Below are 27746 nucleotides of genomic sequence, written 5' to 3' on the forward strand. Positions count from 1 at the left end.
TGTTTTGCACCAATCTTCAGTCTCATGCTTGTTTTTCACCTGCAAACACTTTCATGTGTTGCTTCCTTCATCAGGAACTCTTGTCCCTGTAAAGCCAACAGCTGCTTTCTGAGTCTTTTGCTTTGTAGTTAATGATAATGTTTTGTAGTTTCTTTCTTTCTCTCCCTCTCTGTTTTGGAGAGCTGAACAATCTAATACCTTGCATCACCAGGTGTGCATTCCTCTACTCAAGAGTACAATATAGAAGAGAGGCAGAAGAATCTCTTCAGGACCTACAAACACCATGTCCCAGACAATCCCAGCCATGTTTGGCTGCTGTAACCTTGGGCTGGCTCAGTTCATCCTGCTCAAATGTGAGGCTTACAAATTCCTTGCTGGGTTCTCCCCACACCTTTGGCTGGTGTGAGGTCAGTGTGGCTGGCGAGAGTGTGGCCTCCCGCCTTACCTGGTTCCCTGGCGACCCAGGTGCCCAGGTTCCACCTTGGAACCCTGCCTTTGTCCAGGGAAGTCAGGCACTTGCGTGCTAGGTTTGGGGTCATGGGGTGGTGGTTTTTGGCCCTGATGCTGGTGTTAGTCCCCTGGCATACTAGAAACCTTAGCTTGTGGCTGTGGGTCTTGATGTCCTGCTTCCCTGAGGTTAACCCCTGCCTGCTCTGCTTTGGGCCCCCTATTCAGCGGGCACGGCTTTGCCATGAGATTACCGGGGCCTTTGCTGATGAGCTCAGACATAAAAAATGCATTGAGGCCATTGTTGAGGCTTCTAAACCACTTGCCTCTGTCACTGTAGGTACGTCATGAGTCCCTAGGGACACCAAACCCAACAGGGATCCTGCCCAAGGACCTCTGTCCTGACTGGACCCCTGTCCCTCCTTTCACCAGGGACATCCATCCCAAAGGGGATCCGCACCCTGAACAGCACCCCAGAGCCCTCTGGGGTTTCCCATTTCAACCAAGGCCCTCACACTGACATTGAGCAAGATCCCAGGAAGCTGGGGACCCTAGGGACCCACCCCAGACAAGCTAAGGTCTTCTGAGTTCTGATTTGGCCCCCAGGGACATTTGGGAATCCCACACCTGCCTGGAACCCTGAGAATCCTGCAACCGTGAGCAAGGACACGCTGGGGACCCCTGGGGCCCTACCTAAGACCTTAGGAATCCACAGGGACACCTAACCTTTCCCAGTATCCCTTAAATCTTGTTCAGGACTTCAGGAACACTCAGAAACCCCCAGACCTTACTGGACCTTCCCATCCCTGAAACTCCAACCCTAACCCTGTACTGATTCCTGTGTCCTTGTGCTGGTTCCAGCATCAGGACAGCGTGAGGAGCTTCGGGAGATCGTCATGGATGCGATGTATTCTCTAGAGGAGCGATGGGGCAAGAGTGAGTAGGCTAAGGGACATGGGACATGAGACATGGGGCAAGAGGGGTGGGATGTGGAGGCCTCGAAGGGGGATGACCTGGAGGTGAAATAGAGGATACATGAAGGTCTGGAGCTGTAAAGGGATATTTGGGGAATCCTGAGGATATATGGGTTTCAAGTTATACAGCTTCTTGGGGAGTTTGAGGGGATATTTGGGAATGTATCTGACTTCAGGAGGGATATATGGAGTCAAAGTGAGTTATATGAAGGATCTATCGGGTCTGGGAAAGGTTTATGGGGACCAGGGGGAGGGCACATTGTCTTACCTGCACATTTGGAACACACCAGAGTCCTTGAACAAGTCTCTGCAGGAAGCTGTCAGCACAATCTGGAAGAAGCTGAGCCAGCTGGAAAAAGGTATGGGGGCACCCTGGGAACCCCTGTCCTAGAGAAACTCCCAGGTACTCCATCTGGGCTGGACAAAGGCTGAATCCTGACAGCTCATTACAAGGATGTGGGTCCCCAGTGATGCCCAGTCTAACGCTGCTTCTTCCCCACCAGTTCCAGCCTGTGTCCCACCCTGTGGTGAGTGCCCATCCTTCTGTCTTGGCCTCCCCTGTCTCCTAGTACATCTCCCACTTCCCTGGGACCACCAAGTCTCTCTTTCCCAGGATTCCAGCAAGCTGCCCGTGTGTTCCAGTGTGCTACCTGCCGCTTCATGGACTGTCAGTTTGCCCTGGACTGCCCAGGTATGATCGGGCCATGAGAGGCTGTTGTGTTAATGGTAAGGAAATCTTCCTCAACTTCCTCCCATTCTTGGGTTATTTTTGGGCTATTTTTTATGCTTGGTGGCACTTGAGTGACTCCAGTTACACTTCTGTTACTCATTGAGGTCACATGATCTAACTTTGCTTTTAAAGGTCTAAGCTAGAAAAATGCAGAATGTGTGCTCAGCTAAGGTGGTCATACATTGGGGGCAGATAGCTTTTGGGATGGAGGTGTGTTCAGTATTATAATGAGATTATAGTGAGCAAAGTTGATCCAGAAGACAGGATTTTACCACAAAAATCTCTGGGGACTCCCCGTGTTTCTCACCCACGGTCCCACGCTGAGTGCACCTGCCCAAGTGTACATCTGCCCATCCCTGCAGCCAGCACAGGAGCACCATCATGTCTGTCAGTGCATGTGCAGATGGGAGCTCATGAGCCTGTCAATGCTCCCAGTGCAGGACCTGTGGACCTACACAGATGAAACCATCGTGCTGCGCTGCAACGTGCCTTTCCACATCCCGCCAGGCGTGCCCATCACCTGGATGTTTGCCCCAAATGTGAGTCACACGTGGTCCTACAAGGGTGTGAGCAGACATTCCGAGGGGCACTGCTGCAGGTGTGGTGACTGCTGCCACAGCAGCTGTCTGTGCTGGAGGTAGCAGCTGTGTAAGGATGTTCGCTCATGTGAAGGGTGCACACAAGCAGCAGGCAGATGTGTGTTCGCAGATCCATGTGTGCACGTGTAGAATCATAACATCACAGGATGGTCTGGGTTGAAAAAAACTTTAAATCTCATGTCATTCCAATCCCCTGGAAGGTGTGGACGCCTTCCACCAGACCAGGCTGCTTCAAGGTCCAACCAACCTGGCTTTGGATGCTTCCAGGGATGGGGCAGCCACATCTTACCTGCACAACCTGTGCCAGGGTGTTGTGGGCAGAGTGGAAGCTTCAGACAAAGTTTGTTAAAGAAGCCCTGCTGCTGAGTCTGAGGGTCAGAAAGGATTCCTTTGTGTATTTAAACTCTTTCAGGGAGATGGGTTCAGATGAAGGTAAATCCTTCCTTAGCCTCAGAATCTGGCAACATTTTAAATCTTAGGAATTATTTTGGCCCAAAAGTCCTAATGATGGCAAATCAGATATATTTATAAAAAGGAATTATTTAATAAACAAATGAACAGACAAAATAGATTAAATATCTTAACCAGAATTACTTACTACACTATAAAATTAAAAGAACTACTAGTAAATTACAGCATAACACAGAACAGTGCACTATATCAAGGTATCTATATTAAAGCTAGCAAAAGAAGTAGTATTGAATAGAAGCCACATGTAACTTACCACCAAAATGACAATAATGTACACAGATTCCTTCACTCAACCCCTGGGGGATTAACTGGGAAATAGGTGTCCCTATTTATGTGAGACATTCCACACATTTCCAGGAAAACCTATAGGGATTTCTACTTTGCAGAAGTTTGCTGTGGCTTTTATAGTTGCAAAGTGACTTGCTGTCAGTCAGAAATCCAACTTATCTTCCACGTCTCACCTTGACAGTAAGGTGTTTATTGGCAGCTGGGAGATGCCAACCCAGAGGTGCAAAAATAACTCATTATAAGCCAGATTGTCCTGTTTGAGTTACCTGACTGGCTAACAAACAACAGATGAGCTCTTCAGGGGATGAGATGCTCTGCTACACAGGGCCTCACCACACTCACAGGGGAGAAGTCCTTCCTGCATGTGCAAGAAGTGACTTTTGTGTGCACCCTGGGTGTACATGCACCTGGGCTGGGAGCTGTGTGCACCTGCAGCAGCCAGGAGCACAAGAAGCATGAAGGGGATGTGTTGAGCACGTGCAGGACACAGGTGCCTTTGTGTGTGCAGTTCTGTGTGCCCGGTGGTGTGGGCAGTGCTGATGTGTCCCCCTGTGCCCCAGCTGCGCACACAGGACATGGCACTGTTCAAAGAGGTGAAGGGGAATCCAGAGAAGCCCTTCAGTCTGACCATTGAGGAACCTGCTCCAGGAACCGTTGCCTGTCGCCTGGGGGAGCCAACCAAGCCCATTATCCGCAAGTTCTTCTACCTCAACGGTGAGCCAGACACCTGAGTGCCCCGGGGCAGGGAGCAGTGTGGAGCAGAGTGGGACCTGGGACACCTGGCTCCATGGGAAGGGGGTGAGCAGGGTGCCAGGATGCCTGGTTCATGGTGGACAGGCAGATTAGAGCATGTGTTTATCAGTTCTGGGATCTCCCAACGTGGGAATAACGTGCTCTGACTCCATGATTTCAGAAGGCTGAAGAAATGCTTTATTAAGCTATAGTATATTACACTAATACTATTTTAAACTATACTAAAAAGATACCAAAGAAAAACCCATGCCTGTCTGGAGACAGTCATGACACAGGTTTAACTTAATTAGCTAATCAATCTAAACAACTCTCACAAGTGTCTAATTAACATATCACTCATAGTAAACAATCTCCATGACACATTCCACATGTGCTAAACAACAAGAACAACAAATAGAGATAAAAATTGTTGTTTTCTCTTCTCTGAACTTCTCACTACCTTCCCTAAGAAAAATCCTAGGAGAGAGAATTATGTCTCTCTCTGTTCAGAGAACGTGAACACCACGTGTCCCCTGGTGCCTGACTCCCCTGGGAGCATGTGGGGTGGAGCAGGGACCCCCAGCTGCCTGGGTCACTGGGGACAGTGAGGTCTGTGGCTGGAGCAAGAGCTGCAGGGATAGCTGGTCCCTGGGTGCAGGGCCCCATGACCTGAGGGGCCTGGGTCTCCACAGTATCAGAGGGAAGCGTGGAGGAAGAGAAAGGACTGCAGACTTTGTTCAGCACTGTGTTGAACTGGGATGACGAGACACCTACCCACATACCATACCTGGGGCTGGCTCTGGGTTTTGGCTCCATGGCATTCATTCTGCTGCTGATGTGAGTACTCCTGACCTGGTAAACTATACTCTAAAAATCCCCATGCGTGTCCAAGGGTAGGCCAAAGACTGCTAGGACTCCTAAATTCCCAGGAGCCTCCATGTCTCCTGGGGCTCCCTTTGCCCTCTGGCCCATTCCAGGATCTCTCCCTTGCACCCAGTAGCACTCCAGGCTGCCTTTTCTTCCCCCGGATTCCCTAATTGCCCCAGAAACCCTACAGCTTTCCCCTGTTTTCCCTACAACCCTTGCTGTCCCTTTGGGGGTACCAGTTACAATCACCCCAGTTGCCCCCAGGATACCATAGCTTCACCCTTAGGCCCATCAGTTGCTCCAAGGACCCCCCAGTTGCCCCTTGAGCCCTCCAAATGCCCCATGTGTCCCTGTTCTCCCCACGCACACCCTAATGGGAATAGGGTGTCCTCCCTGCTCCCCCTTTCTCCATTCCTCCTTCTGTCTCCCAGGGCCAGCTGGCAGTGCCTCAGTGTCCATCAGATCCACCGCAGACGTGGACATCAGGGTACCCAAGAGGATTCCAGACCCCTGGATTCAGTCTAGGGCACTGTAGCACATGGATCCACCCCAGAGAACCAAAATTCCTGCAATTGCTTTTCTTGTGCTAGTCTTAAAATAGAAATACAGAGTTCTGAAAACCTGGATTATGCTTGTGATAGAAATATTGGGTTCTTGAGCTTGCAGACATTAAAACTGGGTACTGGACAGCATTTCCTTTCCCTGGGTGGGCATTCCAGCTGCAGCTGCAGGGCTCTCAGTGGTGGTGATGCTGCAGGGTGTGGAAGAAGGGTAGTAACTTGACAGACTTGCTTTAGAGCTGCCTTATATTGATCAAGAATCAACGGGAGTGGTTGAGAAACATAAGGGATGGGTCCCTTGGCTGCCCCTGACTCCAGCAAGAGCCAACACTAGAACAATGTCTGGAGCAAAGCTGGCCAAAAATTATGGTATCAAAGTGGGGTCTCAGGGCAAAAAGAGGAGGGGAAAGCATCTCTTTTTGCTTGAGATCAGCAGATGGACAGTGTCTCTCCTTCTCCCCTGAAGGGATGCCTCTGCTTGAGCTTCACACCTCCAAGTGTATTGGAGCAGACCTGGGAATAGTTATTATATATAACTGGGTCAATATATATTTATAGCTAATAGATCCCTGTTACTACCCCTTCTGTCATAATACATATTAATACTCCATAGTGCATTTATCACCAGCATCCTGAATCTGCTTTCCTATTCCTTCCCTAAACCATGCTATTAGTGAACCTGGATTCTGTAAATTCTTATTTGACTGGGCCAGACAATGTTGGTCAATTGCACTATGGGGGATCTGTGATCTCACAAGTTCCCACTGAACACAGTCAGATTTATTGTGCCAGATATTCTATCAGATTTATACTTTTGTGCACTGCCTGTCCCTGCCATTCTTTCTGAGTGCCTTAAAACTGAACTATACCTTTGCATGTTTCCAAATTCCCTCTGTTCCCTCTGAGTGCTTCTCTGGATCCCCTCTTTCTCATTCACTTCACTTACAATCACCAATCACTCTCACATGCACTCCATTCCTATCCAGCTGCTTTCATATCCTCTTCATTCCCCTTGCTGTGCCCTCTTAGAACCCCTCTGTTGTTCTCCTTGCACTAACAGATCGTTGCCATTTTTCCCCTTGTACACGCCTGTGCCCTCCATTTCCCTCTGTGTACACCCAGATCTCATCTATCCCCCTCCTTGAGTACTCAGATCTCCTTTGGTCCTTTCAGCATCTCTTTAGTGCTGACTTTTCTCCCCTGGGCAAGCTCACATCCCTCTTTTCACACCTCACATTTCCTCTGCTGACCTCCATCGATGCTCAGATCCCACTGTCCCTTCTGTAGGTGCTCAGTTCCTATGGGTTCCACCATGATATCCCTCACCACCCCTCTGTGCACACTCAATCCTTTGTTTTTCCTCCAAGCATGCTTAGCTCCCCTCTGTACATGCTCAGATCCCCATTGCTGCCCTCCATCCACCTGTTTTCACTCCATTCCTGGGCAGATGCTTTCCTCTCACCCTGCATGGCCACAACTGTCTCACCTGCCTTACAGAAACCTTTCATCAGGCCCTTCAGCTGCTTCCTTGCAGGTCAGGACTGTGTCCCACTGGGGATTCAAGACTTCTCCTGCTTCCCCCAGATACAGACCCCTCTGCCTGTGTCATGCACCCCAGAACACACCAGCTGCTCCAAACACTGCCCCATAGCAGTTCCCCTCCCTGGGGACCTTGGGGCTGCTCTGCTGCCCCACCCCAAGCCAGGCTGGGCTGGACTGGAGCAGATTAAACAAGAGCCCCTTGACCTGGCAGCACCAGCTGCAGTGGTGGAGGCAGGGACAGACTTGTGTTTGCTCTCCACCTGGCTGAGGACTGTGGCATTCAAGTGTATGCTCAGCAATACTCTTCAAAGTTTGCAAACATGCTGTTCCTTGGGGAAATTCCATCCACTCAGCACTCACAGAAGAGACCATTCCAAGGATTCTTGCTGGCACAGGAATTCTTTTCTTTGCAATCCAGAACCACGGGCGCCTCCACCTCAGCTGGTGTTTTCTGCAGGCACAAAGGAAACCAACCTGATCTCTTCCAGCAGAAAAGGGAGGCAGGACCCACTCAGCCCGCCCAGCGCAGAGGGCACTACAAATCCCTCTGTGTGCCCAGCCAGTGCAGAGCTCTGCGCTCCAGAGGGCATTTCCACAGGGAGCAATGGGTGAGTACAGGGCTGGGAAGTGGGTACTCCTTGCCAGCAATGGGGAGAGCAAAGCTAGGGCAGCTCAGCAAGGGGGAGAGGCTCCAATCTCTGCTTCTTGCACACTGATGGGGAGCAGTGGCACCGGTCCCTTTAGGGGCACTTTCCCCCTCTGAGCACCAGCTGCTCATGCCCTGGCTTCTGGCTCAGCCCAGCCCAGCCCCTGCTCCAGAGACCAGGAGTGAAGCTTGACTCAGGCAGTTGTTGGTTTCTTTGCTCTGCCCAAAACTACCCCGTGTTTGACTTGCCTGCAGCAGATCAAGGGGGAAAGGGCAGGTTGTGACCCCTCTGGCAAGCTTTGCAGCTTGCAGGGAGCAGCCTGATGCTGCCCAGCATGCTCAGTGCCCTCCAAGACCTCACAGGCTCCTGTTAGCTGTGGTGTTGGTGCCATGGGAAGGATGGTCACATTTCTTCTTTTCTTCTTGTCCCTTTCTACCAGCTCAGTCTCTTCTGCTCCTTGCTTCCCTGCTCATCTTGTCTTCACCAGGCCATTGTGTGCACACACAAAGCCTAAACGCCTTCAAGAAATCTCCCTCCAACACTTCATCGAGTGTTCTGAAGAGAACCAGTAGGTAACATCCCTTGGGCACCTGGTGTTGTATGCATGTGTTCAGCCAGCTCTGGGTGGGGCAGGACAGTGCACTGTCCCTCACCCTGGCCCTGCTCCAGGATGGAGGATGGTGAAGGTGTGCCCAGCACAGGCTGCAGGGCTCTGTGTGTGTGTGTGTGCACTGTGCAGGCTGGGAAGGGTGGCTTTGTGCTTGAAGGGATCATTTTTCCCCATTTCCTGAGTCACAGGCAGGGGCTAGGTCCTCTTCACCTCCCTCCCAGTGTGGCCCTGCTGTAGTGGCACAGCCCCCTTTTCAGGAGACCCAGGGGAGCCCGCTGGTGCCTGTATTCAGTCTCTTGGACTGATATCAGCATAGCTCAGTCAGTCTGGGGCCTTTCAATGGGGCTGACTCCTATGGGAAAGGAACAGAGGGTTGAGGCCAACCCCCTCTCTGGGCTGGCAGAGCTGGTTATCCCCCACGTGCCCTGGCCAGATGAATCTCCCTCCTGCCCAGGGTCTTGTCCTGATGCCCAGGCTTTTGTTCTAACCCCCTTTGTGCTGCCCCAGCTTGGCCCAGGGACTGCAGCGAGGTTCTGGCTGGCAGCCCCAGTGGTGTGTACATCATCCAGCCCACGGGGCTGCACCCCATCATGGTGTACTGTGAGATGAGCGGGGCAGACGGGGGCTGGACCGTCATCCAGAGGAACCGGCAGGACACGGACATCACCTGGGCCGAGTCCTGGAGCACCTACAAGCACGGCTTTGGCAATGTGCACACTGAGTTCTGGCTGGGCACCGAGTACATCCACCAGATCACCAGGCAGAAGATCTACCAGGTCAGGTTTGTCATCTGGGATGCTGCAAACAACATGAAGTTTGCAGACTACAACCTGTTCAGCCTGGATGATGAGTCCCAGGGCTACCGGCTGAGGCTGGGAGCGCACTCGGGGACAGCAGAGGATGCCATGGATTCAGACAATCCCAGGAAAGTGCACAACAACATGAAGTTCTCCACAAAGGATCGGGATCAGGACACTTACAGAGGGAACTGTGCCTCACGCTATGGGGGTGGGTGGTGGTACTCAGCATGTTACTCTGTGCAGCTGAACGTCAAGGGGGGGCTGACGTGGGGCAAGCTGTGCAAGGGGACCTGCAGAGCCTCGGCCATCCTCATCAAACCAACCCCATACCCCTAGAACTCCTTCCCCCCTCTGTCCACATGCAGCACATGGCCCAGCCAGTGCCCTGCTGGGGCCCATTTGATGATGAGGCCTTGGGGGTGAATAGGGTTGCTCCTCGATATCAAGAATTGCTTTGTTTCCTCCTGTCCTGAAAAGTAGCAAAGCTGCTGGCTCTGTCTCTGGCCATTCACCTGTGGTGGGTTTTGGGGGCAATATTATTAGAGCTCATCTTTATAAACACTGCAGTCTCCAAGCATGTTCCTTCTGGAGAGAGCTCTGTGCTCAGAAACCTAAACCCCTCCTGATCAGCATGGCCTTAAGCTCTTTTTGCTTTGTGGGTAAGATGTTTTCAGCAGAAAAGTATCCACCCTCACCAGCTAACCTGACCTAAGCTATACTGACCCTAGGGTAGGCCATGTCCACAACACATCGCTGCTGCAGTCCGTGTTCATCCTGCAGAATAAAATCACTTTCAGACCTGCACAGTGTCCTTCATTTATTTGGGAACTCCTTGCAACTGCTGCCTGTTTCCTGCCAGAAGAACACCTGAGGCTTCTGGTGCAGCAAGAAAAAGTCTTCAAAGGAAGATTTTTTCATACAACCCAATTAGAGACAAAACTTTCACTTATAGAAGAGGGTTGTATTTGATGGAGGGGATCTTCGAAGGAGAGAATGTAGCATCACACAGCCAACAGCAGCAGAGGGTGTGAGGGAAGCACCAGGTCAGTTGCACCCTGCCAGCCATGACCTGGAAAGCCAGGCCAGTGTCATCCTGCCTCATTAACCCTGTGTGTACTGGGAGGGAACGCGGAGAGTGGAAAGGAACAACAGTACTGCAAGGCCACACAGCACCATGTGGCTGGTCTGTCTGGGCCAGTGTGAGAGCTGAGACAGCCTGACAGGGCAGGGATCCCAGAATTTCAAGATTCTGCATCAGCTTGGGTCTGTGTGAAAGTGCTCTGGTGTGGTGATAACCTTGTGATAACCTTGTGCACTGGACAGCTGGGCAGTGGACCCGGTACCTGTGGTGTGATGCTGAGCAGAGGGAGGATGTTTGGCTGCTGCACTGCTGTCTGGCAGTGCTGAACAGAGCAGGTGTCTCACTGGCTGCACTCATAGATTCACAGAATGTTCTGAGTTGGAAGGGACCCACAGGGATCATTGGGTGCAACTATTCTCTTTCCAGCAGAGACCCAGGAATGCAGCTCAGCATCACTCAGGGCTGCCAGCTGGCTGGAATGTTGTTTACCAGGAGCCCCAAGCCTTTGTCCAGCCTCTCCCCTCTGTTAGGTTGTGCATCCAGGCTGGAGCACCAATGCCTTTTTAAGCCAGCAGCCACATCTCTTAGTCCAGAAGTGCTGCTCTCAGCTCAGCTCCAGCTGGGAAGCCTTTCTCAGCCAGCTGCACCCTCATATCTCTCTCCATCTTCCCACAAAGCAGTGCTGCCCACCTGCAGGTGCCTCCAAGGCTGCCAAAGAATGTTCCTTGGGAACTCGACAGCTCCTCAGGAACAATGCACTGCCAAAGCTCCGGGACCTTGGTCACAGAGCTTGGCTCCAGAGTCCAATGGTGTTCAGCATTCCGAGCCACAAACCTTCCTTGAACTCAGTTTCCTTCCACAAAGGGAGGAGAGAACCTTCCTTGAGCTCAGCTTTCCTTCCACAGAGGGAGGAGAGAACCTTCCTTGAGCTCAGCTTTCCTTCCACAGAAGGAGGAGAGGAGCTGTGGGTTCTTTCAGGCCCCAAGTTCAAAATTCCCTGCATCACAAGGGAACTTCATAGACACATTCCCTGTCTGCAGCAGGGAATGATGGAACTGACTGACCCACATCACTCACACCCTCAGGGAGTCCACTGCCCTCTCCACACTCCAGGCTGTGGTGGTTTCTTCTCTTTACCAGGACAGAGCAACCACCCAGCCATGAACAGAGGCAAACTGTGAGTGAGTGTTGTGCATGAGCAGGGCTTTGCTGGCCCTGTTGGCTAATTGTAGCCTTACAGCCACAGTCCAGGCTGGAACAAGCCATTGAAAGGAATATTGCTTAAGACACTTACTTTCCCCCAAGTCTGCCACCCTGAAGAGTAGACAGAGTGATCCCCCCACAGCTGTGTGCAGGCAGACATGAGGCAGCACAGTCTGGCTCCAGGGTTTATTGCAGCTGATTCCTCCCACCATGGATAGCAGAGCTGTGGGGTGTGCAGGGCTCAGGGAGGGAGCAGGGCCTGGGCAAAGCAGGGGTCACCGACTGCAGGGGAAGGGAGCTGGCACCATGTCCCCCTCCCCAGGATGGGAGCGGGTGCACCCACCCCAAACCAGTGCCTGTGCCCCAGTGCCAGCCAGCATCATGGCACTGGACAAAGCTGCCCGCATGCCCAGCGCTCCGGGTGATGGCTCCTGAGCCCCAGAGCTGCTGTGTTTTGGCTGGTGAGGGAACAGGAGCTGTGGGCAGAGCAGGATGTGCGCTGGTACTGGCATGGGAATGGGGCACTGAGCTGGGGATGGTGGCACCCCCACGCTCCCGGGGGGCTGGGCATGGTCAACACACATCTGTGGGTTTGACCAGGATGAGGGAGGATGCACAGTCACCTTTATCACAGAATCCTGGCCAAACAATGTAGTTTTTGGCATTGAGCAGGACGTTCTGGCACCTGTTGTACCACCACCCCCCGTAGCTCTTGGCGCAGTTCCCGCTGTACTGGTCCTGGTCCTTGTCGACTGTGCTGAACTTCATGTTGTCATGAATGCCCCCCTTCTTGGGGTGGTAGAGGGTCAGGTAGTCATCCCCATCTCCAGAGTGCCTGCCCAGCCTCAGGGGGTACCCGCTGGCCTCGTTCTCCACTCTGAAGATGTCGTACTCGGCGTAGTGGGTGACGTTGGCTTTGTCCCGCACCACGAAGCGCACCTTGTATGTGCCCTGCTGCGTCAGCAGGTGCAGGTACTCGGTGCCCAGCCAGTAATCGCTGTGCACGTTCCCAAAGCCGTACTTGTAGGTGGTCCAGGATTGCTTCCACGTGAGCTCAGTGTCGTGGGAGTTTCTCTGCACCACGGTCCAGCCCTTGCCCTCGGTGTCCATGTCGCACCAGACCACGCGCGGGGGGGACCGGGCAGGCTGGATCACGTACACCCCGCTGGGGCTGCCCTTGCGGAGGCGGCTGCAGTCCGGGGGGAACCCTGAGGCTGCAGCAGCAAACACAGGTGGGGGGAGAGAGAAGATCTGTTGTTGTGTTGTGATTTCAGGGTTTGCCTCGGAACCTCCGTTGTCAGTCCCCCCCAATTCCCCAGGGCGGTATTGGCAACAAAGCCCTCTACCCCTGGGGGCACTGGCCCCAGGTGTCCTCTCCCTTCCCCCTCCACACCGTCTGTCAGTCCTGGCATTCCAGGGCCTGGTATTGGCAGATCCAAAGGATGCCCTCTACCCCTGGGGGGCATTGGCCATCCAGGTGTCCTTTGTCCTTTGTCCCTCCCCTCCTGTCCCTGCTTGGTGGCTCCCTGCCCCTTCCCTGCCCCTCTCCCCCGGGGTTCAAAGGAGCAGCAGCCACGGGCTCAGGAGTTTTGTTGGAGCTGGTGCTGCATTCAGAGGCCTGTGGGCCAGGAATGAAGCTCTGGATCCAAACCCTCCATCAGAACCGACTCCTTTCCTTCACCATTGCCTTTAAGCTTCTCCACACAGGGAAACCTGAGGAGCAGCCCCTGTATTGGGGGAAGCTCCAACCCAGCACCACCAGGGCTCCTGCAGGCCTGGACTTGTTGCAGTGCCTAGTTGAAGAACCCAGAAAAAAATATTTGTGTGTGTGGGGATAAAAAACAAAAAAAAAAAAATTTTTTATTATAAAAAAAAAACACCACCCCAATCTTGTGTCTGCAGTGCCCAGCTGCACCAGCCAGCCAAAAGTGTCTGTGGGTGAAACACCACACACCCATAGAGCCCAAAGTGTCTGTGGGGTGAAACACCACACACCAGCCAGCCAAAAGTGTCTCTGGGTGAAACACCACACACCAGCCAGCCAAAAGTGTCTCTGGGTGAAACACCACAGTTGCTGCTGTTTGGTTCAGCACCAAGGCCAGACAAGCTCAGGCACATCCCATCCATCTATATTGGTATTATTCCAATAGGCCATGAGTCTATCAGGACAACAAGGAGCTTCTGAAGATGGGTGAGGACTCAGGATAAAAAGGAGTGGTTCTGTCTGTGGCTTTTCCACTGGCTCATCCTCAGGGAACCTGAAGGTTCTGTAAGAACCTTCAGCCTCTGTAAGAGATCTGGAACCTATTTCTCATGATTTGCTGTTTCATTTGGAGCCTCTTGCCAAGGAAAGAAGGGTGAAAAAATGTCAAGGATTGCCAATCATGTCCTCAAAGTATGTCTGGCCCATATACCCTTGGCATACTGAGCTGCAGCTCTTGCAGGGACCAGAAGTATCCAAATGCTCCACTGCATGAGGATATGTAATGAAAATTTATGTTTTCCCCGGGGCTCTTGGCATTGGATAAGAAGGCTTAGTTCTACCTTGGTCTTACAGAGGTCTCCTCCCCCAGCTTGTTATAATTTATATGATCTCTAATCATATAAATTATAAACTAATTTGCCATCTAATTTGTTTTTCCTGGTTTGTGTCTGATGGGAGACAATTTGCTGCGGGTAATTCCAGTTCAACCCATGAAACTCTGGGCTCTTGCAGGTACTGTAATCCTCCCTTGAAGGGAGGAAGAGGATGTTCCTAATCCAACAAGAGCTAAACAAATAACTAGGAGGATCTCTCCTAGAACTTAGCCTCACAAACATGGCACAGCAATCCTTCCAAGCTGTGATGTTTTGGCACAGCAATCCTTCCAAGCTGAGGTGTTTTGGCACAGCAATCCTTCCAAGCTGTGGTATTCTGGCAAAACCCCGTTGGTTTCAGCGTGGACCCACCAAGGGGGTGAAGGTGACGTGGCAGGAGCCAGGCTGTGCAAGCCCTGGCCCAGGGGTTGTGTGTGTGAGGAGCTCCTGTGCTGTGCATCCCTTTGGGTGTTTGCTCCCCTTCCCTGGCACAGAGCAGCCCTGAGTGTCCTGCCCTGCCCCTCTGTGCCCCTCTGTGCCCCCCTGTGCCCCCCTATCCCCTACTCACCGCTCCGGGGGCCGGCCGTGGGCGCGGCGGGGCCGGCGCTGGCACAGAGCAGCAGCATTGCCCCCAGGAGGGGCAGCAGCACAAGGTCCCGGTGCAGCCAGGGTGTCCCAGCCTGGAGCCCTGGGGAGGAAAGTGCCCATCACTGACACTGGCAGGGGGTTATGTACGAATCACAAACAAGAAGGGGCTGCTGTGGAACGTGCCTTGAGCTGTTTGATTTTCCAGCATCAGTCTCATTACATGGTTATGACAATGGGAAGCTGCCAGCAGCTCACATCCCAGGCAGCAGACCAAGAATTTAATGTTACAACTTACTTTATGAGTTTTTTGACTAATCACACAAAGCAAAAGCACATTGACAGTAGTTCTATCTAATCACTATAAACACACGTTTATAAACCTTTGGTTAAACAATGCTTGCTTATTTCGAATACAATACCTGCTTGTGAGCCTTAAAACACAATGCACAGAGCTCCATTATTAAGCTTCAACCTTCCTAATATCTTGCTAGATAAACTTTTCTGTAGCTTAGACACTTATTCTAGACAAGCGTTAATACACAGACCATTGTTCTATTTGTCCTTGCTTTTCTACAGTTTAAATAATTTTTCTGCTGACCAATCTCATGGCTGCTGCTTAGCTCCAATCACAGTTCTACTGCTTCTGGGGCCTGCCTTTTGCAGCTTTCCCAAAACCCTCTGATTTTGTGGATTCCCACACATCACCACAGCTCCTACTGCACTGCTCCTGAGCACACAGGAGGAAATGTAGAAACTCAAAGCCTGCGTGCTGACCAGCAGCACCCCCTGCTCCCTGCACTCACTCAGCTCCTGGGGAGATGCCACCATGCCTGGGGCAGGGTCCCTGAGCAGCCACACATGCCACATGCACTGGTCAAGCAGGGAAAGGACCAAGGTGAAGCTCAGGTCTCCACATTAACCTCCCTTGGCAGGATGTTGGAACACATGGCACAGGGAGCCTGGGCTGGCACCAAGCGTGTGTGTTGTTTGGTGCTTTGCTCTGGCAGCCCTCCTGCTCCCAGGGAAACTCACAGCTGCTGTCCTGCTCATCATTCTCTGCATACTCACCCCGTGAGGTCTCATTTGAGCCCAGCACCACACTGGAGTGAGGTGTAGCTGAGCAGGAAACTCACCCATCACGACACAGCCAGCACAGCCGCGCAGAGCAGGAGCCGATGGAGCACCCTCCCATCAGAGCTGTCCACGCTGCCTTTATAGGCACTGCACACACCCACGTGTGCTCACACTCATCATTTCTAGAGGCACAAGGAGGCACTTGCTGATTGTGGCTGGAGCAGTTTCCAGATCCCATGACGGCACAGCTGAGGGAGGGACACGTGTGCTTCCAGCCAGAGAGTGCAGAATAACCCCCTCCATGCTGAGGAGTTTCAGTTATTGACTGTCCCTGCATAAACACTACATGTGAATTGCACACTTGGAGCCAAATCCAGAGAGCTGTGATCAAAGTGAAGTGGAGAGACCCAGCTTTTTGAGGATATACAGAAACCAGCAAAGCAGGAGAGGTCTGTGTGACCAGTCCCTAGCACGACCTTGGAAAGCTGAGGACAGGTCCTCAAGAGAGGTGCCCCCTCACTAACTCTCCACTGGCAGGTTTTAGGATCAGTCTCTGGGCTGGAGCCAGTGTCCTGCAGCCAGAGCTGCAGTGTGCCCTGGCACCCCAGTCTGCATGCTCTGAGCCAGGGCTCCAGGTAACAAACAGGGGTCTGTGGGTCTCCAATCCCTGCCTTTGGGCTGGTGAGTCCCTACAGATCCACCTTCAGCCCCAGAAATGTTGACCAGGAGTTTCTCTGTGTTCTGGATCAAAATGCTCTCTGGGCAAATCCTTTGGGAGGACAGTTCTTCCTGCCAGAGGATCCAGGAAGCTCCATAACCTTTTCAAGTCAAATTTAAGATAAAGATGTGGCCTTTCTACCTTCTTCTTCTGTGTTGGTTTCTGATCAGATTTTTTTCGTGGCACAGCTTGACACCTGCTCTTCAGAACTATCCAGGGTCAAGCTGAGGCTCCCACCAAACTTTCCATGCTGTGGGAATCAAGCAGTGCCACTTGCAGGCCTCGATGGACAGGGTATCCAGATCTCTCCAAGGTAATGGATCCCTGGTAAGGGATTCCTGGATTTGACAGGACAAGAGAAAATAGTCAAGTTGTAGTCAATAGTCAACTCCTCAAGTTGCACCAGGGGAGTTTTAGATTAGATATTTGGTAAAATTTCTTCATGGAGAAGGTTGTCAAAGGAACAGGCTGCCCAGGACAGTGGTAGAGTCACCATCCCTGGAAGCATTCAAAAAACACGTGATGTGACACTTGAGGATGTGGTTTGTTGGGGAACACAGTGATGCTGGGTTGACAGGTGGATTTACTGATCACAGAGGTCTTTTCCAACCAACTTAATGCATCCATGATTCATTCCAAGGGTTCCCTTGAACCTCTGCTAGCCTGGTGAGAGGCTGGGAGCCAAGGAGGAGAGGAGGAGGAGATGATGATGAGATTGAGATTGAGATTGAGATTGAGATGAGATGAGATGAGATGAGATGAGATGAGATGAGATGAGATGAGATATGAGGAGATGTCTGTCCTGGCAGGCCCAAGCACAGTGGAAAGGGCTGAGTGTGGGCTTCATGTGAGGCAAACACAGCTGGATCCAGGATCCTGGATCAAGGGACACAGGGCAGAGGGCAGGGCTGGAAATGTGCTATGGCAGAGATGGGAGCAGTCCATCCAGGAAATAAACCATCCACAAAGTCTGAGATCCATCCAGAAAAAGTGGACAGAGAAGGGACTGGAGTCCCCCTTTGTGCTCCCAGTGTGGCTCAGATGAGGACTGGAGCTCTGGGGCTGAGTTTAAACTGAGTTTAAACCTCACAGGCCTGGGGAAGGCCCAGGGTGGGACAGGCCACAGCCTCGAGGGCCACAACAGCTCCTAACCCTGAAAGGGCAAATCCCCCAGCTGGGCTGGCTGTGGGGGGCCCAGCACTGAGATGTGAGGGCTGGGGAGGGGGTCTGCAGAGACCTGGAGACACGGGGTATCCAAAATCAGGAGGATCTCTGGGTTTGGCCTCAGTGCCAAAACACTGAAACTTGAATGGGCTGTTTAGGATCACACCTGAGTTGTGAATGTCAGGGAATGGAGCTCACATAACTTCTCTTCCTTTTTTTTTTTTTGTATTTGAACACACTCAGGATGATTTTTTAAAACCTAATTTCCCTTCCTTCCCTTTGTGTCTGTTGGCTCTTATGATTCCCTGTGCACCTCCAAGGAGAATCACAGAATCACAGAGTGATGGAACAGTTTAGGTTGGGAGGCACTTCTGGAGGCCATGTGGTCCAAACCACGCTCAAGCAAGTCCTTGTCAAGTCTTGAACACCTCTAAGAAGACAAATCCCACACCTCTCTCTGGGCACCTGTCCCAGTATTTGATCAAGTTCATGTTGAAGCAAAGCTCTGTTTCTAACTTGAATTTCCATGTTCCAACTCAGATCCATTGCTTCTCATCCCACCATCATGGACCTCCTTGAAAAATCTCCATGTTCTTTGTGTGCTCCCATAAGTTCTTTGTGGGCTCCCATGAGATGGTTGCTGTCAGCAATGGGATCCCTTCTGAGCCTGCTCTTCCCCAGGTGGAGCAAGCCCAGTTCTCTCCAATTCTCCTGATGTGTCCTGAGCTCCAGGGCTCCAGCCTGGCAGCCTCCGGTGGCCTCCGGACTTGCTCCAGTCTGTTTCTTGCATGGGGGGGGTCCAAAGCAGGACACAGTGCCCTGAGGAGCCTGACTCACCTGCTCCTCACCCTTCCACCAGGCAGCTCTGGGCAGCCCCAAGATCCCATCCCAGCCCTCTCTTCTCCAGGCTGGACAAACCCATCGTTCTCAGCATCTGCGCTCCTGCCCCAGCTGTCCTGGTGTGTTGGGGAAGATGAAACAGGAAAGCTTTACAAATATGATTGCCTGGCAAAAGATTTTGAGAATATGGAAACTGTAAGTGAGATTGAAATGAAAGCAAGCTTTGAGATCCCTCAGTTACTGAACAACTGGAAAACAATGGCATGGCCAGCTGAAGGTGACCCCCTTTTGATGGAACAACACCCTCTGCCTGCAGACAGGCCCAAGGGTCAGAGCAGACCCTACAGCTTGGCAGAAGGGGCCCAAAGAGGAGTTTTTAGGGTTTAAAATGTAACACAGTGTGGTAATGTAATGATTCTTACGGGCTGTATGTAAATGCTGTAGGATTTGTATCTTGTACTAGATTGGTTAGTGAGAATGAGAATATTCAGCACAGAAGAAGATTTATTGTATTGTAATGGGAACCTCGCCCTCTTAGTTCTTACCCTTTTACTCCTTTACTCTCTCACCCTCTTATCCTCTCTGCCCCTCTCTTCTCTCAGCCTGCTCTGAGCTGTGGCTGGCAGCTCCCAGCAGGGCCCTGCCCCAGGCCCTTTGCAATGAACCCCAAGTTCCTGACCTGGCTGCAGAGATCTCTGCTCTCCATCCATCCCCACCATCCTACCCCCGATGCTCCTACACTGGTGTTCTTAGCTGGATCCTTGTGGAGCTGAAGCTGCTGCTCTGCACAGGGACCCCACACAGCCCTGCAGCTGCTGTCTCACCTGTGGAGGTGAATTATCCCTTCTCTCACCCTCCTGGCTGCATTTTTCCAGATGCAGCCTGGAATGCAGCAACAAACAGAGCTGTGGCTGTTCCAGAACCAAACATTGACCAAGGCCAGGCTGGACAGGGCTTGGAGCAGCATGGTCTAGTGGAACGTGTCCCTGCCCATGGCAGGGGGATGGAACAAGATGGTCTTTGAAGAAAGATTTCTCATTCAGAGAAACACAGAATCCTGGAAGGGTTTGTAAAATGGTCTCACTTGGAGCCCCTCTCTGCTCTAGGAGCACTCACACCATGGATGTGTACAGAAAATGCCAGACCCCCCTTTTCCCTGGCATGGATGCCTGCAGTGTTCTCACTCAGGAGGGCTCCCACAGCCCAGCAGCCAGAAAGATTTGAAAGCAAGGTCTGGCATTTTCCATCCCAGGGAAAAGGGGGGTCTGGCATTTTCTGTACACATCCATGGTGTGAGTGCTCCTAGAGCAGAGAGGGGCTCCAAGTGAGACCGTTTTACATCAGTGGCACTTCACGATGCCCAGAGCTCCCCTGAGATTGCTGCAAGGGCCACCATGGTGCCAGGGGGGCACAGAGGGTGTTGCACAAGGGGCAGCGTGGCAGTGGCAGGGCAGGGGTGTCAGGAGGCACTGGAGTGGAACTTTGTGAAGTTCAGGGCTCAGTTTCCCAGGAACACTGGAGTACCTCTTCCCTGAAGGGTCTGTGGGGTTCCCAGGGGCTGCTGAGCTCAATGTCAGCTCTGAAGAGAGTGATTTACGCCTGATGTTTGATTTCCATCCAGGAGGTGAAAGTCACCTGGGTGTTTGCTCACCAGTTGAGCTCTGTGGAGATGCCCCAAGAACGTCATTCCCTGGGGGAACACTGCACACTGAACTGTGGCCATTTTAAAGCATTTGCTTTTTGGCACCAAATTATTTGCTTTGCCTCTGGAGAAAGCTCTTCACCTGTGTGACTTCATTGCCTGAGGACTGATCACTTGATGGTGGAGAGCAAATAAGCCCTAAGCCACTGGTCCTGCTGCCAAGCAGAGGACAAGTGCTGAGGTTTGGGTCTCATGCCTCCACCCCCTCACCTGCCCAACCCTATAACTTTCAGGCTGGACACCCCTCCAGCCAGGCCAAAACCAGCCAGCTCTGTGCTCCACAGGTCCCCACAGAGACAGCATGGGTGAGTGTAGGGTGGGATGGGATGGGATGGGATGGGATGGGATGGGATGGGATGGGATGGGATGGGATGGGATGGGATGGGATGGCACCTCTGTGTGTGGCTGCAGCTCACAGGGTATCCCAGCACTTTGCTGTGGGGTCTGTCCTCCCCACACCCTGGATATCCTGGTGCTGAGTCCCTGTCTGTGCCTGCTCTGCCCTGGGCTGAGCCTGCATGCTCTGCTATATCCAGGTTGTACCAGAGCACCACACAGAACATTTTACAAGTTTTGTATTTACCATTCTTTGCAATTTTCAGTTCTCCAAAGAAAGTGTGAAATACTCTAGAATAGAAAAGGGATTTTTTAGATTTTCCTGCTGAATGTGTGATATTGAACAGGTATCCAGATCTGGAGGTCAGATGCTCAATGGCACATTGCTGTCCCCAGCACAGCACCCACAAGAGGCTGATCCTCCTTTGCATCTCCTTCCTATGCAGACTTTTCAGGACCAGGAGAAGGGCTGGCAGTGGGGGGAGCATTTCTTCCCTGGGGGGCCTCAAGGAAAAATATCTTTAAACATGTCCCTAAACACAAATATATCAACACCCAAAATGTTATGTAGGAGCTGAGAAGGGAATCAGTTGGAGTGAAGTGTGATTAAAGGACTTGCTGTAAAGCTGTAACCAGCACGATAGGTTGGGACAACTGAGCATTCCCAGAATGGGGTGTTTGTCTCTAGGGTGGCTGTGATTCCACACAGTGGTTCCAGGCTGCCATCCATGATCATTTTCCTTCTCAGGCATCCCAGAGAATGGTGCCAAACCCAGGTACCCCTGGGAAATGCAATAGGAGTTGGCTCTGCTTGGTTTTGCACAGTGAGGGGTTCACAGTGGTAATCTGCCAGGTGAGCTGTGAGTGTCTCATCAGGAACAGAATTCCCCATGGGCAGGCAGCTCCACAGTGTCCCACTCCTTAGGAATCAGGACAAACTTTCTGTTATTTTACTTAGCTTGAATACTGCCAAAACTGTACTGGTTTTTCCCAGCGCTCTGAACCACAGCAGACCAGACCAGCTGTCCTCATATGGAAACCTTGAAGCAACCAACACAACCACAGAAAGGGCATCATTTACCCAGACCCACTCTAATCCTGGAGGGCTGTGCTGCCTTCCTTTGCCATGCTGCTTGCACACACACAGCCCTGCCTGGGGCTTGTTCCCAGCCCAGGCTCTTGCTGCCCACAGCCCCAGGGCAGTCCCAGCTCAGACCACTGCTGAGGGCACACCTGGAGTGCTGTGTCCAGTTCTGGCCCCTCAGCTTGGGAAGGACCTTGAGGGGCTGGAGCACATCCAGAGGAGGCAACAAGGCTGGAGAGGGGCTGGGAACACAAACCCTGTGAGGAACCCCTGAGGGAGCTGGGGGTGCTCAGCCTGGAGAAAAGGAGACTCAGGGGTGACCTGATCACTCTCTGCAGCTCCTGAAAGGTGCCTGTGCTCAGCTGGGGCTGGGCTCTTTCTCCAGCAGCACTGACAGAACCAGAGCACACAGCCTCAAGCTGCACCAAGAGAAATACAGGTTGGATGTTAGGAAAAAGTTTTTTACAGAAAGAGTGATAAAGTGCTGGAATGGCTGCCCAGGGAGGTGGTGGAGTCCCCATCCCTGGGTGTGTTTAACAAAGCCTGGATGTGGCACTGGGGGCCAGGGTTTGGTTGAGGTGCTGGGGCTGGGTTGGACTCAATGATCTTGGAGGTCTCTTCCAACCTGGTCATTCTGTGAATTCTGTGAATTCTGTGAATTGTGTGAATTCTGTGTCATGGGAGCATGATGGGAGCTGGGCAGAAAGGGGATTCCTCCCTCTGTGTTCCTCTGTTTGTTATATCTAGACCTGAATCTTGAGTTTTATAGGGATTTCTGATCATGGGCACTTTGGGTTTGGACAAGGTTTTGGCACTTCTTTGGTCTCAAATACCACTACAGCAGGTGCCACCACTAATGACTCCTGCTAATGTGTACAGGAGATCTCATCTAAATTAACTCATCAACATGGGGCTCAGGGCTCTGAGGGAGCTCTACACAGAGTTTTATTTTCCTATTTTACTCTGAGTGGGGTTAGTGGCTTTCCAATAGAAGAGTTCTGATCTCTTGCTTCCAATCTCTTCCCATTTCAGCTACCCAGGGCCTTTGTCTCCTGCTTTTGACCTGCCTGCTGGCCCTGGCAGCATCTTTTCCTGATGTTGACATAAGGAACTTGTACCTCCTCAATGGCACGATGGATGACATTATGAATGCTCCCCCAGAGTCCTCCCAGCTTGGTAAGTATGGCCCTGCAACAGGGACAGGCTAACAAGGTCCTGATCAGTCAGATCCTACAGAGCCTACATCCTCACCAGCCTGCCCACGCCTCTGTCACACCAAGGAAGGACTAAATACTGCTCTGAGAGTGTCCTACTGAAACAAGAGTAACCTTAGGGTCCCCCTCTGCCTGCTGCCTGTCTCATCTCCCGCATGGCATGAAGTTATTCTGTCCATAAGGGACAGAGAAGGGACAAATTGGCAGCAAGACCAAGCCCAGAGTCTTGTGGGCCATGTGCTGTTCCTTGGAGAAGAAGGATTAAAGATGGTCCCAGTATGGTCCCAGTGTGTTTTGAGGACAGGGAGAACAGCTCCCATCTCTGGGAATCATCAGTGGAGAACTGAATTCAAGGGAGACCTCAATACAAAGAGGAAATAAATGAAGTTAATACAAAGAGGAAATAAATGAAGTTAACACAAAGAGTTTGGGCAGTGGCACTGGCCCAGGGCAATCAGCCAGGTGATGGCACAGAGTAACCTACAGGTACCAGGAGCAGTGAGGAGGCCTTGAGGAAATGCTCAGGGAAAACACAGGGGCTGTGGGTGGGATGTGGCACGACAGAAAGAGCTGATTCCCTTCCAAGGGAAGAGGAAATGTGCTTGGCAGAGGAGCTCAAGGTCCAAGTGTTTGGTTTCAGGTCACCTGTCACGAAACTGCCAGCACAGGGAGCACTGAGCCTGAACAAGAGTTCAGCAAGAACTGCAAGTCTGAGTAGAGAAAGAATGTGTGCTCTGGGCTCCACAATGCTCTCAGGAACATGGTGTGATTTTGGGGTTGTCTCGTGCAGGGAGTCGGAGTAGATGACCCTTGTGGTTTCCTTCCAACCTGGGATATTCCATGGTTTTGTGATCTCTCACCCACAGCACTGTGGTGTCGTCTGAAAACATCAGGAGCATGAATGCAAACCAGAAGAGACAAAGGGATGGGTATGAAGGCAGAAGGGAACAGAGGCAGACTGCCTTACAACACAAACAGCAGTGAACAGCTCCATGTGCCTGTAGGAAAAGTAAATGCCGTGGTAGGAAGCTCCTCCGGGCCATGTCACATGAGTGTTTCCCACTCCACACAGGCTCAGGTTGGAAAGAAAGTCAAAGGGAGTCAAAAAGAGAGTCAATATCAAAATTGAGAAAGAAGTCTGGCAGGCAGAATGGGCTTATGTGTCAAGAATGGGCTTATGCAGAGTGCAAGGGGATCAAGTCAAAACCCTGCACAAGGGAGGAGGCGAGACAGTGCCAGCTGAGACTGGAAGCAGGGAGCAGGTATTTGAGGATGTCACCTGAGCAGCTGCAGGGTGAATTGTTGTAGAGAGGGGACAGGAATGGCTTTTGTGATTCCATAAATCTGTGACTGATCCTTCTGTTTTACAGCCATCAGTGGATACAGAGATGTCCTTGCAAAGGAATTGCATTAACTCATTCTAAACCATCCTCTCTTCCAGCAACATCCTTCAAATTCCCTTTTGAGCAGACTCCTCTCCCAGCTCCTGGCACCTGAGCCAGTTTTCCTCTGTCTGCTCTCACATTTCTTCCCCCCCTCTTTAATCCCTCCTCTTCCCAAATCCCAGCTGCTGCTGCTGCACTCTGACACCCATCTTCCCAGTGCTGCCACCACCATTAGGGGTTTTCCCCTGCACAGTATCCCCAAATCCTTTCCACCAAAAAAGCATCAGCCTGACTCTAACACCATGTAAATTCCCCCAAATTACCAACTTGCTGATAGCTGAAATTGGTGAGTTCCTCTGGAATTAAGACCAGTAACAGAAAAATATAATCTGGAGAAGATTGAGCTCTCCTAGCAGGGTTTTGACATGCCTACTCCCCACACTCACTCTGTCACTGACATATTTTCTGAAAAATACTTTTGCCAGAATTTTTCTCCTGAGAAGCTGAGAAGCCTTGGAAATGAAATGTAAACAATAACTATCTGATGGCTGTGGAATGTGGTCTGGAGATGGTTTACCAACAGGGGCATCTTTGACTGGTCTCATGTGAATTGTTTTTACTTGATGACCAATCACAGGTCCAGCTGTTTCGAGGCTGTGAACAGTCACAAGATTTTATTATTCATTCTTTTCTAGCTTTCTCCTTTCTCCTTTCCTTAGTATAGTTTTAGTATATAATTTTCATATAATATATATACTAAAATAATAAATCAGCCTTCTGAAACATGGAGTGAAGATTCCCATCTCCTCCCTCGTCCTGGGGACCCTCAAACACCTCCACACTCACTCCTGTCTCCTGTGCTACTTCAGATGATGGTGATGGACACGTCCGGCAGGCCAGGGACATCGCGCACCACCCACCAGTGAGCCATGGTGAGTCTCTGCATCTCCTGGGGGTTCCACCATCACTGGGCTCACCAAGGGCTCTCAGACAGCTCTCCCATGCCTTACACCTGCACTGCCAGGAATATGTTGATTTTCTGATGGGCTGCAGAGGTGCCACAGCTACAACCTCAGGGGACTCTGCTGCCAGCTGTGTCCTGGGCTCAGTACTTGGTGAGGGGTTTTTGCATGGGGAATTTTCCACATAAAGGTCCAAACTGGAAAGTGATGCTTCATTACTGGGAAGTGATGATTAGTCACTTCCCTATTTTCACTACACAGTTGGATGTGACAGAATTACTGAGCTGGCTGGATCAACATTAGCCCCTAAGGCCAAAGATAGGTCCTGCCTGGGTGGGGACAGCTGGTGACAGAGGCACTGGAAGTGGAGCAAATTCCTTCCCAGCAGTGTGTAGGTACATTCAGCTGTTTGTTGTATGAGGTGCAGACACTCTGGGGCGTGGAAAGGCCATAGTCAAATCCAACAAGTCAGGAAGCCTCCAAAGAGCTACTTGGGTAAGGCCAGAGAACAACAATGGCTTTGCCCTGTTGACGTCCCAAGGGCTGATTTAATTGGTAGAGATATGGATGTCAGGGCCACCCTCTCTCTGGGGCAAAGCACTAAACCTCTGTGCTGTGCCAGCAAGCGACTTTGTTCCCCAGATTTGCATTTATCTGTGGTGATGCATCATCTGCACGACACAGGCAAATCACACAGGCAGATCACTGAGGCTCAGCCCAGCCTGGATGGGGGACCCTGGGTGACAAAGATCCTGGCTTGGTCTCACCAGACATTTTCACAGTGTGTCCCCATCAGTTTGAATCCTGTCTTAGGAAAATGTGAAGCTCAACTGTTGCAATATTCACATACCCTTTGAACAGAGAGAGACACAATTCTCTCTCCCAGGATTTTTTCTGGGAAAGGCAGTGAGAAAGCTCAGAGAGAGCAGGGAATTAACACAATCCTTTTCTCTACTTGCTGCTCCTGTTGTTTGGCACGTGTGGGATGTGTTATGGAGATTGTTTACTCAAAGGGATTTGTTCATTGGACTTTGCTGATGGTTGTTTGGACTGATTGACCCATTGGATCAAAGCTGTGTCATAACTGAAAGGGTCATGGGTTTTTCTTTAGTATAGTATAGTGTAGTACAGACTATAGTATAGTATAACATAATAGTATAGTAATAATATAATATAGTAATATTATATTATATTATATTATATTATATTATATTATATTATATTATATTATATTATATTATATTATATTATATTATATTATATTATATTATATTATATTATATTATATTATATTAATTATTGTATTGTATTATGATATAATAATTAGTATATAATATATATAAAATAATATAATATTATTTTATATAATAACATAGTATAGTGTAATATAATATAGCTTCATAAATCCATTGCTCAGCCTTCTGAATCACTGGAGTCAGAGCACATTACTCCCACACCAAGGACGCCCTGATTTGATAAAGTCTTACATTGATCATGTAAGAGTTTATCAAATCACTGATGGTGCAAGATTTTGGTTTACCCCTGTGAGCACATGGCAGGAATGCAGCCTAGTGGGCTGCATTCACACACTAGTGAAGTGTGTGTGCAAAAGGATGAAGACACTAAAGAAACGCCCCACTTTCAGGGGGATTTAATAACCAGCCCTTGTTTCCAGCCTCAGGGTGGCCCAAGGACTGCAGTGAGATCCCCCGGGGGAGCCACAGCGGCGTGTACATCATCCAGCCCAAAGGGCTGCACCACCTGGTGGTGTACTGCGAGATGAACGTGACCCACGGGGGCTGGACCGTCATCCAGAGGAACCAGAGGGACACCCCTGTCACCTGGGCCGAGGCCTGGAGCACCTACAAGTTCGGCTTCGGGAACGTGCGCACCGAGTACTGGCTGGGCACCGAGTACATCCACCAGATTGCCAAGCAGAAGGTCTACCAGGTCAGGTTTGTCATCCAGGACTCTGCAGACAACCTCAGCTTCGCAGACTACAACCTGTTCAGCGTGGAGGACGAGGAGCACGGCTACCGCCTCAGGCTGGGCTCCTACAACGGCACAGCCGGGGATGCCATGACCTCAGACAATCCCAACAACATGCACGACAACATGAAATTCTCCACAAAGGACCAGGACCAGGACACTTACAGTAAGAACTGTGCCTACAGCTACGAGGGAGGGTGGTGGTACTCGTCCTGTTACTCCGTGCGGCTGAATTACAAGGGGGGCCTGACATGGGGCAACCTGTGCAAGGGGAACTGCAAATCCTCTCTTATCCTCATTAAACCAGCTTCTTATTGTTAGTGCTTCCTCCTCCTGTCCACAGTGGACACTCTGCAAAGGCTCTGCACGGCCAAAGAGTGTGAGCCTCTCTGGAGCAGAGCGAGGAGCACAAGGGTAGCAGGGCTTTAATGAAATGCCACTTTACAGTCCCCCTCTCCAATTGCAGACTCCCCTCTGCTCAGCTCCATTCCCTGTGCTTGCCAATGATTCCTTGTTGTTATGGTCATAATCAAGAATTAAAACAACACTGATGAAATTTGTG

At 51.1% G+C, this 27746-nt stretch overlaps 4 protein-coding genes across 4 annotated transcripts; 3 read left to right on the forward strand and 1 right to left on the reverse strand.

Annotated features, from left to right (window-relative positions):
• The first annotated feature begins 537 nt into the window (after nt 1–537).
• SPACA6 (sperm acrosome associated 6) lies at nt 538–7688 on the forward strand. Its single transcript, XM_030962953.1, has 11 exons — nt 538–787; nt 1309–1383; nt 1712–1780; nt 1925–1948; nt 2035–2112; nt 2587–2690; nt 4070–4223; nt 4934–5078; nt 5540–5595; nt 7203–7441; nt 7668–7688. The coding sequence occupies exons 1-11, from the start codon at nt 538–540 to the stop codon at nt 7686–7688; spliced, it is 1215 nt and encodes a 404-aa protein (XP_030818813.1).
• Nucleotides 7679–9713, forward strand: LOC115911661 (fibrinogen-like protein 1-like protein). The gene is made up of 3 exons (XM_030962804.1): nt 7679–7818; nt 8297–8425; nt 8975–9713. The coding sequence occupies exons 1-3, from the start codon at nt 7815–7817 to the stop codon at nt 9601–9603; spliced, it is 762 nt and encodes a 253-aa protein (XP_030818664.1). The 5' UTR covers nt 7679–7814; the 3' UTR covers nt 9604–9713.
• Nucleotides 9714–12124: 2411 nt separating this feature from the next.
• LOC115911759 (fibrinogen-like protein 1-like protein) lies at nt 12125–15853 on the reverse strand. Its single transcript, XM_030962954.1, has 3 exons — nt 15850–15853; nt 14697–14816; nt 12125–12765 (listed from the first exon to the last, which is right to left on the reverse strand). The coding sequence occupies exons 1-3, from the start codon at nt 15851–15853 to the stop codon at nt 12125–12127; spliced, it is 765 nt and encodes a 254-aa protein (XP_030818814.1).
• A 940-nt stretch (nt 15854–16793) lies between these two features.
• LOC115911760 (fibrinogen-like protein 1-like protein) lies at nt 16794–27505 on the forward strand. The gene is made up of 4 exons (XM_030962956.1): nt 16794–16821; nt 22667–22810; nt 25103–25165; nt 26877–27505. The coding sequence occupies exons 1-4, from the start codon at nt 16794–16796 to the stop codon at nt 27503–27505; spliced, it is 864 nt and encodes a 287-aa protein (XP_030818816.1).
• Nucleotides 27506–27746: the final 241 nt, after the last annotated feature.

Source organism: Camarhynchus parvulus, chromosome 19 (assembly GCF_901933205.1).
Source record: "Camarhynchus parvulus chromosome 19, STF_HiC, whole genome shotgun sequence".
In the NCBI taxonomy this organism is placed as follows: domain Eukaryota; kingdom Metazoa; phylum Chordata; class Aves; order Passeriformes; family Thraupidae; genus Camarhynchus; species Camarhynchus parvulus.